This window comes from Patella vulgata, chromosome 6, assembly GCF_932274485.2.
Source record: "Patella vulgata chromosome 6, xgPatVulg1.2, whole genome shotgun sequence".
Classification (NCBI taxonomy): domain Eukaryota; kingdom Metazoa; phylum Mollusca; class Gastropoda; family Patellidae; genus Patella; species Patella vulgata.
The window spans coordinates 55076257-55094700 of NC_065884.2; the positions used below are offsets into that span (position 1 = coordinate 55076257).

General features: G+C 36.7%; 1 protein-coding gene and 1 long non-coding RNA gene across 7 annotated transcripts in view; one reads left to right on the forward strand and one right to left on the reverse strand.

The window, feature by feature from the left end:
• LOC126825057 (uncharacterized) overlaps positions 1-4565 on the forward strand; it is a 33122-nt gene extending 28557 nt beyond the window's left edge. The window contains exon 3 of the long non-coding RNA XR_007681770.2: positions 187-4565. This is a non-coding gene — a long non-coding RNA (uncharacterized LOC126825057). The remainder of the gene's footprint in view (positions 1-186) is intronic.
• Positions 4566-8264: 3699 nt separating this feature from the next.
• On the reverse strand, positions 8265-16033 carry LOC126825050 (uncharacterized). Of its 6 annotated transcripts, none has more exons than XM_050554483.2 (3): positions 15756-15885; positions 11764-11961; positions 8265-10056 (listed from the first exon to the last, which is right to left on the reverse strand). In XM_050554483.2, exon 3 carries the CDS (start codon positions 10013-10015, stop codon positions 8654-8656), a length of 1362 nt encoding a protein of 453 aa, XP_050410440.1. In that variant the 5' UTR covers positions 10016-10056; positions 11764-11961; positions 15756-15885; the 3' UTR covers positions 8265-8653. The 6 variants fall into 6 exon arrangements, with proteins under 6 accessions (XP_050410440.1, XP_050410439.1, XP_050410441.1 ...); XM_050554482.2 differs by lacking the exon at positions 15756-15885 and adding an exon at positions 12435-12453; XM_050554484.2 differs by lacking the exons at positions 11764-11961; positions 15756-15885 and adding an exon at positions 15895-16033.
• Positions 16034-18444: the final 2411 nt, after the last annotated feature.

Genomic DNA, 18444 nt, shown 5'->3' on the forward strand with positions numbered 1-18444 from the left:
GGAACTGGTGTCTACGGCATCCACCCAATTTCAGTAATTGGTGTCTGGTACAAATTGTATAAGGACAAAAATGTTCCACTTCCTGACAAATTATCCAATTATACCGATGAATGTGTAGAATAAAATCAGGCAATTATTTCTAAATATTCAATTATCCTTTGATTTTATCGGTTTTTGTATTTTCAGAATGGCCCTAAACGATCAGCGGGATTATTATCGTGTGCTTTCTGTGCGGGACTGTTGTTATTGTCTATAGTCATTTTGTTTGTTATCACTTCATCCAAATTACTGTAACACAGAACAATCCACTCGGTAATCGTCGACTATTTTGAAAAAAGAAGAACTTGTACACATCTCAGCTTTAAACCAATTCCTCGGCGAAGATGTCTTGTATCAAGGCTAGTAAAGGAAAAATGAGTAATGTTACTAAGAACTTTGATTCATATTGTTGATTGTTGAAGGACTGGTGGGGATAACCAATCTATCGCTACGCTCGGTAACCTGTGTTTCAAACAAAAGTCAAGATATATATGTGTGACAACAAGGCCAACTAAATAATATGGTTGTTTCTGTATACTGATCTGGCTGCTAATCAAAGAAATAGAAAACTGATATTTTCTTGAGGTTTTTTTTTTTAAAAAAATTTTGGACAAATTATAAGCCTGATTCTTTTCATTGACACCTGCTGCTCTGTCAATATGTAAAATGTATATTTTGTCCAGATCTTATCATATAAAGTTTTACTAGCAAGAAACACCCAGTGACGTTGCAACATACATTAATGACGCATTGTGTTCCTATTATTGTGTCTTGTATCACACCAATAAGATCTCCCGATATGCCGACATATTGCCTTCATTTGATTCTCACCAAACCAACATAAACCACCAGGCGATATTTCACAAAGTGAAAAAAATCAATGAATTGAAACTTCATACATACAATATAATCGGCATATTATGTGTCATAATTTCATATTTATTATCTTTAAAGCCTAGCTCACACGGGTAACTTTTAAGCGACTTTACTTGCCTCCATATTGCTAGAAACCGCCCTTGTGCGCGTCATTGCAACGGAAACGGATATCTATTTTTGTCGCCTGTGAGGGTTGCCAATATATTTCTCATCAGTGGCTGTGTACACACAATCTGTTTCACAGAGAATTACGAGTCTCGTATAATATCTCTGTCATAGATGACTGCCTTAACACGTGCTGTCACAGCACGCGGTGTGAATCATTGGCTGAATGGCGCGTGCATTGTTTACATAAGACATAACTGCTTCGGAGAGAATGCTGCATTTTAGTCAATGTAATACCCATTTACACTAAATCGGAAATAGTTTTTACCTACAAATACGTCAAACGCCTTTATTTATTTTTCAAATATATACAAAAAATGTTTTAGAATTTAATTTGTCGCAGGAAAAATGTTAATATTTCTAGCTCATTAAGCCGCATCAATGTCATCCTTATCAGTGATTGTCGCGGCCAAGCAAATATTCACTGCGGATCAGTGTGGTGTATACACTATCAAGTAATCTGTCGCAAAATATCACGTGATATTACAAAATCGGCAAATGGGTGTATATCTATACACCTTTTGACCGCACAATTGTCCAGAAATTACTGGTTGCTTCAGCAAACGAAGAAAATCGCCCGTGTACGCTAGGCTTTAGGTTACTTCTGGTTCCTTAATCGTATTATTAGACGTTAAGGTGTTATGTTAACACCTCGTATAATCATTTCTATATGAAAATTAACTGAAAATATTCTAGAATAAGTTGTCTTTAGAAATCAAAATTGCATAATGTTATATCAACATATATATAAACTGTTCATTAGATTCGTTGGCATGTATATCAATTTTGCTCTTGACTCGATTTTATATCTAAATGTACAAAAGAGTTTATTGGGTGTCACGGTCATTCACCTCAGTAAAATGAATTTGATTAACTGAAAAGGTTAAACCTCCTACCTCACAATATACATTTGTGTGCTTTTTTATGCCGATCTTTACCATTCTAGCACACTATGCTTAGTTAATCACTATAGACATTTGATACCATATCTAGGCTTATGCGAATGATAAGGCCACATTAATTTGAATATCTATTCTTCGGCAACACCAATTAAAAATTCTGCCTCCAATTTCTTCAGAAAAAATACTGATTTGAAAACAAAAAATACTTAGAAGCTCTTCTCAAAAGCTTTTAGAATTGAGTGGGTTATGTAAAAATAAAGACCCTGAAAAATTAAAAATTAATGTGATCTGGCCTTATGGACTATTCTAATCAGTTATGTTCGATGAAATCCGTGAGCAGTCCAAATTGAGTTAGAATTGTTTGCACCTGGTTAATCCAGTCAACAAGTTCATCTTTTTTATAGTTTGTGGATCAGCCATGTGTAATCGATGTTTTGATTTGTTCATCAAGTCTTTTCATTATCAATGACGTTCGAACTCGACGTCGGGAACTGATCTTCAAATTATCAATTTGTATTAATTTCACGGTAAGATAACATCAATATTGATTGTAATGGACCAATGTTGAATTCTTATTTGTGTTTTTAATGTCGAATCTTACGGATAATATTGAACTGGAGATATACTCCCTTTAATGTACATTATGCGATTTTGCCAAAATGCGTGGATTAGTGCTAATTATTAGAAATAGGAACATAAATACGCTGTACACTTCTAGACTATCAGCTAACGTCGATTCGCCCAATTAGATACACGAGAAGCCCAAACAAACAGAACGCAAATTAATTAAAAGGGGCATTTTGGTGCTAACGCCCCACCCCTTTCTTAGATAAGTTTAGCATGAATCTAACTTCTACTTGCTTTACGGACAGCCGTTTTTGTCGAGAATCCATATCAATGTCAATTTCATATCACTTTTTTATTAGGTTAATGCCAGGCTGACACTTGCACGACTTTTGGCCACGATTTTGTCGTTGCAAGTCGTGCCATTTTGGGGCACGAACTGGGAGGCTCCCTCAAAGTTCACGACTAGTTCACGCATAGTTCACGACGAGTTCACGAATGCGTGCCCATCAGTGTCCACATTGACACGAACTGGCTGGCACGACGAGTTCACGCATAGTTTGCGCATAGTTTGCGCATTGTTTACGCACTTCCCGCATTGGCACGACGAGTTTGAGCAATTCGGACGGTGTCGTGCCGACTTGGGCACGCCATATAAAAAGGGGTCCTCCCCAACCCCTGGTCATTTTTGGATTGGCCGTGGAAGAGACAACATGCTGAATGTCAGAGACACAATCATTGCAGGGAAGAGAAGTTGCCTATACCTGGCAGCTGCTCTAGCCATTGTTCAAGAGCAGCAGAAAAGGCTGGAAGAGGCAGAAGAGCAAGAAAAGTCAACCCCACCTCGAAGAAAGACACAAAGGAAAGTGTGGGTCAGGGAATGGTTGACCAGAAGGCAAGAGTTTGGACAGTATGAAAGTTTACTGACTGAACGCCACGCACTGGCACGCATCCTCCCGCATCGTCCCGACGAGTTCACGACGAGTTCACGAACAGTTTGCGCATAGTTCACGACCCGGTCGCTAAATTTTGTCGTGACCAAAATTTTGAACATTTCAAAATTCTCGTCCCGACATGGCACGCAGTCACGACGGGTTTACGCACACTTCACGCCAGTTTACGACTAGTTTGCGCACTGGCACGACTCGAGCCACGGAATCGTGCAAGTGTCAGCCTTGCTTAAGCAACAAAGAATGTGTTGACAAAGAATGATTATCTACATGCATGATATTTTATCAAATATTTTATTGGTATTACAAAATATTAAATAACGTATCATGATCTCTTTGATCCAATCTCTGCAGCCGAACCATAAAATTGCTACTCATCTCTGTGTTTTAATACACCCAACTATTAATGTGTTCGTATATTGCCTTTAACACTGTCCGTCCGTCTACCCAAAATCTTGAATGACAATCTTATTTCGTTTCGTTTTTTTATAGTTCAAGTATAAAAGTATAAAGAGAACGAAACGAAATATATGTCAGTTTTATTTTTTGTTTTCTATTGCAAATTTTCTAAGATTTTTTTGCCTGGTCATAAAGACGAATACTGCCGAAATCAAGTTACTACCCCACCCCTCACCTCCCCAAATCATTGCATGTCAGAATTGTTAAACTTTTTTTTTCAAATTATTCAAACTTACTGGGATTTGACTAGTTTAGTCACTGGGATAGCGTCTTTCAAAATTAATGATGAGGTTATCGATCCTATCATTTTCACCTGTTAAAAAACAAGTCAGATGTATGATTCGTCTTGAAAAGCTGAATACTGACAGCCCCATAGTTTCTAAATAGTTTATTTTTTTAAAAATGGTTGTAGAACTAATTAGAATGTAGGGTACGTTTGTCATCAAAGCCAGATTTTACGTATATGTACTTTCCAAAGAGTTGCGAGTGGGTGTATGTTTCGTTGTCTAGCAACACGTCTTTTTTTGGTTTTATAATTTGTATATATCTGTACGTATGAAAATAAATATTTGATTATCAGAAATGTCGTGTATGAATATGTTTCAGTTTAATGTAGTGGGAAGGGTGCGGCTTTAGGTTGTATTTCAGGTACGAGTTTACTAAGCCCCCCCCCCCCCCATCCGTAGACCGCCCGTAGTAACACGTACGCCGGGCTGTGAGCTAGGCTTAAAGAGCACATAAGACAAAAAACCTAAATTGCATGTACTTATAGCCAGTGGTTACTATAATTATGCACTTTACGGCTTTGTCGCACGACAGATAATGTGAAGGAAATTTGCTGAAATTTCAGTCAAATTGATCCACTCTGAGCCAAGAATTTAACGATTGAATTTTCGGCCTAGCCTCGATCATCATTTCTTAAATCAGAACGATATAAAATATAGTCTTGATTATCCACGTCATGATTTAATCATGAATGAAAGTTGATCAGCAAATTGGATCCTAATCCAGTAAATATCGCAGACTAGCGTTGCAATAGAGAGTTGACTACGGTCTGGATAATGTCTAATTAATAATTTAGATAACAATATGTCAGGTCTAAAGAAAGACCTGCAATAGGCAGATTTAGCTCTTGCATGATGTATGTTTAAGGTAATTTAAATGAATTCGAAACGGAACTTGTTCAGACCTCTCCACGAAAGACCACTGGCTCTCAACTGAGATACACATAGGCGTATGAACCGGTGGTGCGGGGGGGTAGGTGGGTAATGTATTTCCGTTTTTCGGACACAACGTCAAAGAATGAGACCGTATATCATAGAAATATGATAGTATAATTGTAAAATGAAATCGCTCGCGGTTTACGTTTTGAATACTACAATACTTAAGACCTCGCACAATAACATAGTGGAAAACTCCTTTTGGTTGACACATTCTGAAAATTCGAGTAACAAAAAAAAAAGGTTTTCGGCCAAATAGCCCCCCCCCCCCTACCCCCGATGACATTGTCCCCTACGCCTATGGAGATACACTAACGTTTTGTCCAGGTAGAGACGTTTTATCTCAGGCCTATTAATCTTGAAATTCAATAGATCTTGACGTTCACTGCCATTTTGTATACAGGGTCTAGGTTTTCGTAATGTCCGAAAAACTAAAACAATCGGGATGCATTCTTGGAAATCATAACTGTAATCCGACAGTAGCCACTGATGATAAAATATCAAAGCGATATTGATTTCTATTGATTTGACACCGACATGTTTTTGTATCCTTTTCGTGGTCAATTCTTTATGGGGGTCCTTTTACTCTCTACTGTGATAAAATAAAAGGAGTCTTTACATTAAAATAGTACATGCATTTCAAAATAAACACAAGAGTTCTATTGTATTGTAATTGCAGTTACGTTTCTACAATGGTTCTCCCGTCCCTTTAGGCATAAAAGGCTACTGATGCAGTCAGATAGAACGAAATGTATGCAAAAAAATATGGCAACTTTTCTGCCATGACTATCCTACTTAAAAAACGAAACCATTTAATTAATGAGAGCAGTTGTCCTACATATTTTGCATTTCACATATCATAAATACTGAAATTGAAGTGAACGCACTTATGGGTAAGTTAGAAAATATGAATATAAATGCTACTCGTCCTAAAACCCATCAAACTCAAGTTTTACTCATGTTTCAAACGATTCTTACCTATGCTGAAAATTAAATAATTATGCTTAGAATTAATAATTACCTTCTTAAATATTACGTACACCTAGAAGAAAGCGATATCTCAAGTTCGTTGTATTTTAGGCAGTGGATAATTTATTAAACTGGATATAAGTCTTAAGATGACTAATATAGATTTTCCTTGACCTTTTATTGTACCAAGCAAATAAAAGCAGAGTATGCGGCTGGCAAAGTGTCCGTCATTGAATCCCTTCTCATGTAATTAATAGGCTTTATGTCCCATCCGAACGACTAGACGCCAGTCCTTGACAGGCACACCGCCCTGCATCACTGACAAGAGGAAACCACGACGCAAAATCCCGGGGATCTTTCACGACCAACACTGTATAAGTGAACCCCTGTAAGCGAACATGAAAGCCTGGAGAGGAACAGTAGCGGATTATCATTGAGGCTGATGAGGCTGCAGCCTCAGGCCCAAAGATTTTGTAAAAAAAAAATTTTTTAGACTTGTCTGATACGATTAAAAACGCATAGACAATGAATGTTAGGGGGGTGGGGTTTAGGCCCAACGGGAATCAACATAGGCCCTGACCCGAAATTAAATAGGCCCTCCAGCAACTGCCGCCTCAGGCCTTGGTGGAGCTTAATCCGCCACTGGAGAGGAACAGTATCTATTCGTCCCGAGTACACATCGGCGTAAAAGAATCGAATTCAAGCAGGCTGTAGTGCCGCTGTCCGGGCAAAATTTTTGTCGTAGCACACTACATCGTGTAGTATAGTACGGCATTTAGCCTGATTCCAGTCCACTCTACTAAGAAATTCACATAATCTACGATATGCAAGGGGAAACAACCTCGTTTTCAAACACTTAAGGAAAACAACCGACGGCCATACTCCTTGTAATATCGGACTTCCTTGTCTTTGTGATCGTAAATAAAACTACAGGTTAGTTGTTCCTACAACTTTATTGTTAAACTGTTTGGCTTCGATGGCCCTCGTTCTCAATAAAGCATAGACGATGGCTGCTCGTAATAACTGTGTGAGTTCTGATCAATTTCGCTCAACACACCCTTATTTCTGTACGTTATAAGTTATATACTGACCTTGGCGTTTATTTTCTTCACAAATACGGAATAAACATCCCCATTCTCCCAAGACCGGGAGAGAGAGAACATTACCTTATTTGGTCTACCAAATACATGTTATAAACACATAGAATTTGATGGATATTTTGACAATGGAAAGGATTTTACCAAAATATCACTGTTTTTTTATGTATAAACATGTCATTCACTTTCATTAGTACGTGGGATTTGATTCTATAGAAAATGTGAACCAATAATTAGTTAAAGGGACAATAACACTCTTGCTGGCTTGAAAGCTCCAGAAAATAAATAATATCTGAGATCTCTATCTAAGTACTAGATGTTTAAGTGTCCTACCTGTTGTGTAAATTATCCATTACTTTCTATTTTACTTGTCCAGAGGGTTCGAAAATATTTTTAAATCGAAGTTTCATTTGAAAAGGTTTACGTTAGACGTTTCAAACCATTATGTTGAATTTTTCAAATTTTTTAAATAAGGTGTGTTAAGATGAAATTTGTATCATCAATTAATTGAAATATTCTAAAATAGTACAATTTGTTGACCAGAATAAAGATTGGGACATATTATTCAGTTACAACAAGAGTGGTATTGAGCCTTTAAAGATACACTATGGCCGTAAGGACCAAAGTATTACAGTTATCCCTATATCCATACCGGAAGAACAATGCAAGGTAAATTAATGTAGCACGAAAATACATAAAAATGGAGATAAATGACTCCAAATTCCATTACTTTTTTATACTTATAGTATGTTTTAGGTTTGAGTCACTTTGCGGGTCACGGTGCTGGCTATAGTCAAAGGGAAGACATTTTAGGCCGGAGATGAGACGTTGGTATGATTTTGAGGTCATCGATCATTCTACAAATCTATCCAGCTTGTGTCATCTGCTAGGCAGTCCGTCTTGTCTGCGATGTCATTTATTCTGGAAGTAGACGTTAAACATCAGCCACCAGGAAGTTGTTAAATGAAAATCTATGCGCTTCTATACAAAAGAAATCCCGAATGAAAAAATAAATGCAAATGATACTGTGTTCCCTCTTTATTCTTGTCTGTATTTTCATAAGACTTATCGGATATTAGATGACATGAACCGGATACATATTGTAAACTATTTACTAAGAAAATATAAAAACAAACTTTGCAAATTAGCATAATGGACTTAAGAGTGACTGAAATAATACATAACCGACAAATATGATTCAAAATGGCATATGAATACATAAACTATATAATAAAATAGATAACTGTCGAGATAACGTACGTGCCAAATGTTTAATGTGATATAAACGAAGAGAAGGAAGCAGATAAAACTTCAAGCCAGTTTGAAATCCATCTTTAATAAGCTTTCGCCGACACATCTATACACATGCCTGTTTATTTGGACGGCTTTTTTAACCGCAGAAATAATAAATATTAATCACGTTTAGGTTTATTCACTTTAAAAAGCTGATCTAGTCTGATTCCTAACACAGCACGACACATATCGGCTTCTTCATCGCTATTTGCCGATAATACTTCCTTAAGGTGGTATATTTTCCCCGTTTGTAGACACAAGACTAAGGAACCTACTAAATCCTGCTTTACAGTTTTAGCTTCGAAAATGACTTCAAAACCAATATCACCATTTTCTTTATCATGATATACTCCACTCCTTACAATCTTACCCGCAGCAGCCATTTTTATTTTACCACTGGGATGTCCAATAACGACAACTCCTCCTTGGTCGTTTTCTAAAAGTGTACAGCTTCTTTTCCTTTTTGACATGTCGTGCTGAATTGGATTTGGTACGGGTTTAAACGATAGCAACCAAAATGAGTCAAATATTCGCGCCAAAAGTTCATGTTCTGAGCTTGTGTCTGCTTTGGGAATGTTGATTTCGAGACCATTAATTGCGCGGGCCGATTCTAAAATCGATTTTTTAAAGTATAACCCCGTTCCTAAAAACTCATTGTCATTGTCGCCGTAAAAATATATAACAGAGTTTTTTGCCTCTTCCAAAGTGACGGGTTGTAGCATCTTCAACACTATATGACCAGAGAAGAATTCTGTCGTAGCGCCGACGGTACGCCCATCTGTAGTGGTACATATCAGAACTTTACAAGAGGAATAAGCCTCGTGGTGGGGATTAGATTTCAATTCGTCGGGAATGGGTTCAAATGTAATCCAGTTACTAGTTAAGTCGCTGACGGTTCCGTCACAGAATCGTATTTTCACATCAGCCTTTTTGTTAACGTCTTCGTTTTCAGGAAGGAACAGATAGGCCTTATTCTGAGACATCATTATCAAAGATGTCGCGTTTTCGTTCACACCGTCTTGATTGACGGTTTCAATATCTGGAAGAAAATACTTGTCGTCCATTATATTTAACTCATTCAGAAAATCAGGAATTGGTTCAAACGAGACGAGGGTTTTGTCCAGCATTTTTGAAGTCTCCACTATACCAGTTCCTACACATTTTATTACATCATTTCGGTCTTCTTTGTCAAAACTAAATTCGATTTCACACCCGGTTGCCATGGTGACATTTTCAATAAATTTATTATTTGTTTGAATTGCAAAACTTCCGCCATATTTGATCACGAGACCCGAACTATACAGATCTTCGCCAGAGTCAGACGTAACCTTTACTCGAGCTACCAATTTTCCCGCGCCTTTGATCAATTCCAAAAGTTCTTCATGTCGCCATTCTTCTGGTAAATGACCCAGGTCAAAATCATCAAATGGAACCAACTCGTCATTTCCAACAATTTTCGTACAAATATTATCCGTTTCCATTATGAAATGTATTACGCCAAACAAAAAACTTTATTCCTTATCTGAAAATAGAAATAAAAAACAAATATGATATGAAATGTTGTATCCTTGTGATATCAGCAACACTATTGCATTACAATTTACGAAAAGAGATCAGCTAAAATGCGCATTGTGACACTCGTTTTGAAAATTTTCTCATCTTCATTAGCCCGGTTGGTGGTGAAAAGTTGGACGTTAAACCCAATTTCATTTCATTTCAGACAAATTATCGGTAACGTTGTCGTCAACATCGCCGTCATCATATTTATAGCCATCTGTAATCAAATGAATGTAACTTAAGATTAGACTTGGTAAAAGTCAGATTTTCACCTGTGGTACAGCTTTTACGGGATTGGCAATGCAAGTGTCAATATATGTCAATATATATGTATTTTCTTGTGCAAAAAAACCCCACAATCTTGAACAATTTAGAAAACGTGTTTGCGTCCATCCTTTTGCTAATAGGCCGAAATACAATCTTGAACCGCACCCTTTTGTCCTCACACCCTGACACCAAATACCAAGTGCTGCAAGACATCATTTAATATATAAACCACAAAATGGATGTCTTAATTGTCCTCTCAATTCCCCCCCCCCCATTACATCGTACTTCTATTATTTAATATAAACCAGAAAATAGATGTCTTAATTGTCCTCTCAATTTTTCTCCTATTACACCGTACTTTATTAACTTTAAATACACCTAACCTGGATGCTGAAAAATAATATTAAATTAGAAATATGATCTATTTGCCCAGACGGCAGAGAGAAACGTATGCCATATTGATCGAAGCTTTTATTAGCATCATGACGTCATATTACATAGCTTCAGCTGAGTTATTAGGTATAAGGGTATCAAAATAACAGTTCACTTCTATATTGACTTAGAAACCAGATTTTAAACATTGATATATATGAAATGGGTTTAACATCCTGCTAATAATGAAGACGTTCGATTGCGCCATACAGTTTACTATGCGGGGATTTTTTCCTGGACAGAATATTATTGCACCTTTACACGTGATTATGTCAGAAGGTTCGCACTAGATGAATTGCATTAAATCATTTTAGTTAATAAATATCATGTCCAGTCAAAAGAGAACAGTATTTCAAAAATTGTTTCAATATATAAGTATTTAGTTTCTGTACTTTGTACATAGAATTAATTTCTATCTCCATTTTTGTATGACCAATAAGTGTCATACGAAATTATAAGCCTCTAATATAGAAACATAAATTTCGATCTAGGGCCATAGGTAATGTAGACTGTGCCGCTGCCCTGGCAAAACTCTTTAACCGCCTATCATGCCTTTAATATAGTTACAATAACAAACTAACCTATCTGAGTAGGATACCCTTAACACCGGACTTTATATTTTCCATTCCAACGGAAAATGATGGACAACTGCCCATTAAAACATAAGCAGAACAAACACTAACGGTCATACAATGCGTGTGTATTGGGAAGGTAATTATGATCAAACGTACGTGATGCTGTCGTTAAAATGAAACGTTTTCTCTTGGAGTAATGATATAAAACAAATTCTGAAGTAAGTAATAGTAAGTGCAGGAGGACCACAATAAGCACAAACAAAGCCGTTAAGACAAACCTGCGGACAAGACAAACTATACAGACAATGTCAGATGAAATTTGATCTAAAATATCAGTGAAATTAAAAAAAAAAACCAAAACAACAGAAAATGTATCAACAAATCAACATGTCACTTACCTCTACAGCACAAGCCATGGGCCTACGTTTGAAAATGCCATGTAAATATTCCCCATACACTATATATATATGTAGCACTAACAATTTGAATAAGATGTTAATATAACGGTACACTTGCTATATCACGATGTTCAAAAGAATGTCAATGATTCATAAAACACTTGTGGTCACTCCTGCCGTTTTACAACCTGTCTTAAGCTGTTTACAAATAAACAAATAAAACTTGTTAAGCTGAATGTATTTAAAGAACACTGTTAGCTTTGATTCACAGTAAAATAAAAGTGTCAGTTTGGTTTAATCTGACAAGGTACTGAACCTCTAACAGTACAACTGTACAAAAATTCGAAAATTAACGTTAAGTACTTTTCATTCAAAGTTAGCAACATCCAATGTTCCCCATTTCTGATCGATCAATCATTTCTGTTGATTTGTTTCCTTATCCAAGACATACCCCAAATCGCGAAATTCACTGGGAAGTTTTCAAACTTTCCTAATGAAGCCCCCACCCCCACCGCCCACCACCCCCTGCATATTATATTAAATTTAAAAAATAAAAAAGGGCTTGTAAAACACAGCCGTGTTTAAAAAATTTCCATTTCTAAAGCAGTCGTTTGATATCCATCAAAGAGAACTGAAGCCATTAACTGCATGACTGATTACTAATCTCTTACATATTTTAAAACCTGTACTGACATCTTCTAATCAAGTTAAACTGGTTTTACAATTCAAACATGAAATAAGATTACTGGGTATAAAGTATAATAACTTTCATAAACATCTAGTTACATCAAACAACTCTCTAACCATACCTATATAAAGCTATATTCATAACATAAGGCTCTATTTTATACTGTTTGAATGGCATTTAGATTGAACACATTGAAATAAACACAAGAGTTCTATGGATAACAATTACTGTATTTAATCGGAGCTACGTTTCTACAATGATTCTTATATCACTCATATGGAATGTCTTTCAGACGGCAGTTGTGCGATTACAAATTAAACCGAATATGGTGTACACAAACAGATCGTATGCCGATCCCTTGTGTTAGCAGCCAATATACATATTAGAACAATAATAACAAGGTGGGGTGGGGATAGGTCCATTCGTCGGGCGGATTCCCAAAGGTTTCTAACCCAGGATTGACCCCGTAAGTTACTTTAGTCAAAATGTTAAGTCCATTGTATGGTGGTTAGAACATTACTGAATCGTACAGGGAATCCTAGAGATAACCATGGATCTTATAAGGTCCATGAGATAACTAACATGGTGCTATAAAGCTAGGTGTTTGGTAATATTCGAGATCGAATCCGGACTTGGAACCTAACTTCCTAGATAACCACACAAGTGTAGCATTTTGTAATTAATTTCGTCTGTTTGGAACAATTCATCGAATTGAAAAAGATAACAGTGGTTAGTCAGACTTAGTTGCTGGTTGCGAAAAAACACCATATCGGTTTAATCTGCAGTGCCCCAACTACCGGGTCCATTATTTCTAAGGGCATAAACGGAGAGAGTAGAGAGTGGGGATGTTGAGTTTGCCCCCCCCCCCCTTTGGTTACTTCACCACAACTCAACCAGTTTATACATACATGTCGCCCTAACATTTAGCATAGATTATGCAAGAGCTAAATCTGCCTATGGCGGGTCTTTCTTTAAGCCTGAAATGTTATATAAACTATTAATTAGACATTTATTAACATGAAAAGACCTTAATCGACTCTCGATGCCATCTTATGTGTCGGATTTTCTTTGTATTTAAATCCGATCTGCTCCGCAATGATTCAATCCAAAAATGGATAATCGAGACTATGTTTTATATCGTACCGACTTTAGTAATGATGATCAATCGCTAATATCTCGGTTCAGATTGACTGAAATTTTCAGCATATTCCCTTTGCACTATCCAGTTTTTAACTATTGTGGTGAGACCTGCCTACTCTTGATCTAATCTTAGATAATGCCCCTATAAAAACAATAATTGTTATAAAAAGACTGCCAAAGAAGTAAATATACAGTGTCATGCTGGTAACATCCGGTTAGTTTTGCTCGCGCCCCTTAAATTTCAGTACGTGTCGGTCATAAGAGCAAAAACAAACAGTAACAATGCCAACAATGGAAGAGAACATACTACACGCAAAACAAAACCGACAAGACAAACCTGCGGAATAGACAAACTATGCATAGTCATTGCAAGTAATAAACAAAATAAATATCAATTCAAGTGAATGGATCAGTGGGCAAGCCGTACTATTTATATGACGAGTGTATTGAAGTTTATTATAATAACTACACGTTCTCACGTGAAATAAATCATATAAATTCATTATCTTTTCTAATTGATGTCAGTTATTCAAATATCCATTCAGATGAATATAGCTACGCATTTGATTTTAACAATAGGTATAGAACTAGTAAACCTGCGTTCAATTATATATAAATCATAATGGATATGTTCGCTACTAGAACCATTCAGCCGTCCTAAAAAAAAGTTGTTGAATTCACTGAGTTCTCTATTGATTTTAACACAATGTTGTTGAATGTGAGTGCCGATATCTGTGTGGGAGGTGAGAGAGAGAGAGAGAGAGAGAGGGAGAGAGAGAGAGAGAGAGCAACCAAACAACCAATTTGTGGTGCTATCCGTTACTAGTCCTCCGAAATTCCAGTTTTCGAAAAATAACGTTTTCATCAGATTATTCAAATTAGCAATATTTCACTTGCTCCCGTGACAAAATGTTTTCCTGCACCAAGTTGTAAAACAAGAAGATTGAAAAGGCTAGAATACGTTTGTCTTCAAATAACCCCAGTATAAAATGTAGCTTACAATGTTTACGAGACACATTTTAAAACTAGAATAAGAACTATGAAATTCGCCATTACCGTACATTGCATACTCGAGATATACTTTTTGCTAAGACATTAAAGCGGCATTAGGTAAGATTAGATAAAGGGCTGACAGTTCTCGCTATAATAGTTTTTTTTTAAAAAATAGATAATGAAAAAAGAATATTTTGAAAATTTCAGTCAAATTAATTCAATCGGGGCCAATTATAGGCTAACCTCGATTGTCATTAATACCGTTGTTACGATAATAAACGATGTCTCGATTATCAGTTTTATGGTAACCACATCCAGTATAAATCGTATTTGAATTTGAATCCACTAAATATCACGGGCATCCGATGGCATGAAGAGTTGGTTATGGTCTCGGTAAGTTAATTAATGTCTAATTAATAATTTAGATAATATTTCAGGCCGAAAGAAAGACCTGCAATAGACAAATTTAGCTCCTGCATAATGCGTGTTCAATTAAATTCAAAAAGTACCTTTTATTAGCCAATCCCACGGACCTCTAGAAAATATACAAACATCTTTCCAAAATGTTAAATACTATAATAATGGTGATACATTCTGACAGAGAAGCAGTTGAATTCAAACCGTTTTAGATCCCCCTCAAAACTTGGAATAATGATTTTGCCCAATCCCCCATGCAAATGAGTATGGTGAAATACTACTTTAAGTGACATTCTAGTAATACAACACATTTATAACAATTACTATTTTATATACTAGCGACGTTTCGTTTCTCTTGGGGAGGTTGGATGGCTGAACGGTTAGCACGTGCGCGCTATATCATAAAGTCTGTCATTGAGTCAACTGGTGGGGTTTCGATTCCCCGGTTGTACGTGACAAGGAGTAGGGTCGCCTGTCCAACCTCGTGGGTTTTCACCTGGTCCTCCAGTTTCCTCCCATTGCTAAAGACCGAATTATGGAAATAAAATTGAACCATATGTTAGTCCCGAAATGACCTAGTTTGTGTCGAGTGGACGTTAAACCCCATTTCTCTTCTTCTCTTCTTCGTTTCTCTTGTTTAATAAAGACGACCGAGCCATCGTCGAAACTTAGTATATAAACCTGTGATTGTTATTCATATACATGTATTTAAATTGATAAATAAATAGTGATAAATTATAAAACAGCTGCTTACCTAGATCATGAACGTGTTTGGGTCATGATTAATATCTGGCTATTGACAGACCGGTAGGCCTATTCGTCGTCGTCTACTGTTCAACTGAGTCACACTAGACACTAATTAAATAAAACTCGAACGACTACTAGATACTCACCGTTTGAAGGATTAAACGCCCTTTATATTATAATGTTGTTTTAACCTATATGTACAGTTCGGTGAATAAATAATACGAATGGCAAGGTTCGACATTTATACAATGGGTTTTTTCTTGGCGTTTTTGCGAAATGGTAAAGCGCGACAGACTTAATTGTACGGAGGACCATACTGGCCAAAGTAACGGTTGTGGAGATTTATATACAACTCAGTCCATTATGATATCAAATTGAGCTGGAAATACACAGGTTACAATAATTCTATGGAATTGTTGAGAGGTGTTTTGACAAGGTTTCTGTAGTCTTTCTCATTATCAAGCAAATAGTCGAAACGTCTCTCAGTAATAAGCGATATTTGTATAATATCCCAAACAAATAAATTACATATAAATTATAAAGGTGGTGGATTTTTCACAAATATGCACACTGTCAATGGATTTAAACGAACGGGTGGGTTAGATTTGTACAGATAAGGTTTAGGATAGGCGCACGTTTGGTACACACAAAACATTAAGCTATTCCATATTTTCTTTGATTTCTTTCCGGTAGATGTTGTCTCTTTTAATCTTTTTAAAATATATGGGTGTGTGGTTTTTACAAAAATAATTCCATGAGGAGATGACACTGGGTCATATCTATCTACTGTAAGCCGGGCGGGAATAAGGAGGGTATTGATGTGACACTACGAAGTCGTTAAATAGATGAATTATGAATTACTTCCAACTTGTGTATACGGCCCGTGACACTAGGGTGACACTTATCCAGCCAGGACTTTCTTCGACTTCACGTTGTGCATAATATGATCAATTAACTCTGGGACACTTTTTACGTTAACTATAGTTTATATATCGAATACAACATCCATAATACACAGGTTATATAGATTAAACTACACACACAGGTATGACATTAAATATAAGCTACATATAAGTTCTCTATCCCCTAGCTTGCGTTTTGTGGCGGTGTATCCTAGCCTCTCAGTCGAGAAGGCTGTGACCCCCCCCCCCCCCACCTCGGACCGCTTTATAATGTCTGAAAGGAAAGTTAACCCCGATCAATGATGCCTGACGGGAAAGTTAACCCCGCTCTTATTATATATAGAGAGGACACGTGCATGAGTTATGTATTGAGCTCCGGGAAATTGATCACGTACCTCCTTTATCGGATTGGTCAGCTGCACAGACGCTATTCTGGATTTTAACACAGTGTACTTATATGGGCATCCAGGAGGGCGGCTAACCACGTTTCTAACGCATGGGGTGGCCATATTTGGATTAGCAGACTGCAGTATATGTCATTGCCAGATTTTAATCTACCAGAAATGTCACTGGTACTATATTCCTGAAGCAATGGCCCGAGAAATCCCAGTGGGAATAGCTCTAATCAAAGAAAAAACTGCGGGAAGCATGCACTGGTACTAGCTAACGACTTGACTTCAATACATTAAAGGCTCAATACCACTCTTGTTGTTACAATATTCCAATTAATTGACGATACAAATTTCATCTTAACACACCTTATTTAAAAATTTGGAAAAATTCAACATAATGGTTTGAAACGTCTAACGTAAACCTTTTCAAATGAAAATTCGATTTTAAAATATTTTCGAACACTTTGGACAAGTAAAATAGGATGTAATGGATAATTTACACAACAGGTAGGACACTTAAACATCTAGTACTTAGATAGAGATATTATTTATTTTCTGGAGCTTTCAAGTCAGCAAGAGTGTTATTGTCCCTTTAACAAGAGCACCTTTTACAGAACTTAGGTAACCGCTACAGTATATAGACCCTAAGTATTACATTGACTGAGCTGAAGCCAGGGTCCCCAATATTAAAGGGCCTCCCAAATTAGTTCTATACATTTTATTTGACCATAAATAAATGACTTTTATATGGCATACAATTCTTTGTATTTTGCTGTATATGTTTGTGCCAAATAACTACCATACTGATATACAAATTGCATTTGTGCGAGTGTGACGGAAAATAACCCGAATATGCTCCCCTTTGAATTCTGACTGTGAAGGGTTCAATAACAATGGTGAGAGGTTGAATGGTTAGCGCATGCGCGTTGTATCATTAGGTCTGTCATTGAGTCAACTGCCATGGTTTCGATTCCCTGATTGTACGTGACCAGGAGTAGGGTCGTCTGTCAAACTTCATGGGTTTTTCAGGGTCCTTCAGTATCCTCCCACTGCTAAAGACCCCTACGCGCAAGCGAATTATAGAAATAAGGTTGAACCATGTGTTAGTCCCGAAATGACCTAGTTTGTATTGCAAGGACATTAAAACCCATCTCTCTCTCAATCTCTCTTCAACGGTCAGTATCAGATATCTGTATCATCTATAGGGCTAAGGATAAGTTCCTGATAAGCCTTGATTGGTTTACCTCCAGTATTTTTTAGAAAACATAGCTGATGAAATAATTGCTTGAAAAGTGTATTTATTACTCAACATATAACAGGATTTAAAACCTGTAATTCATATAAACAAGAGTCAAGAGATCCAAACATAAAATGGGGTTCATACAGTTATGCCTCAAATTAA

Excerpts from the sequence above, each read along its gene's own strand:
- LOC126825050 (XM_050554484.2), bottom strand. The coding sequence starts at position 10,015 with ATGGAAACGGATAATATTTGTACGAAAATTGTTGGAAATGACGAGTTG.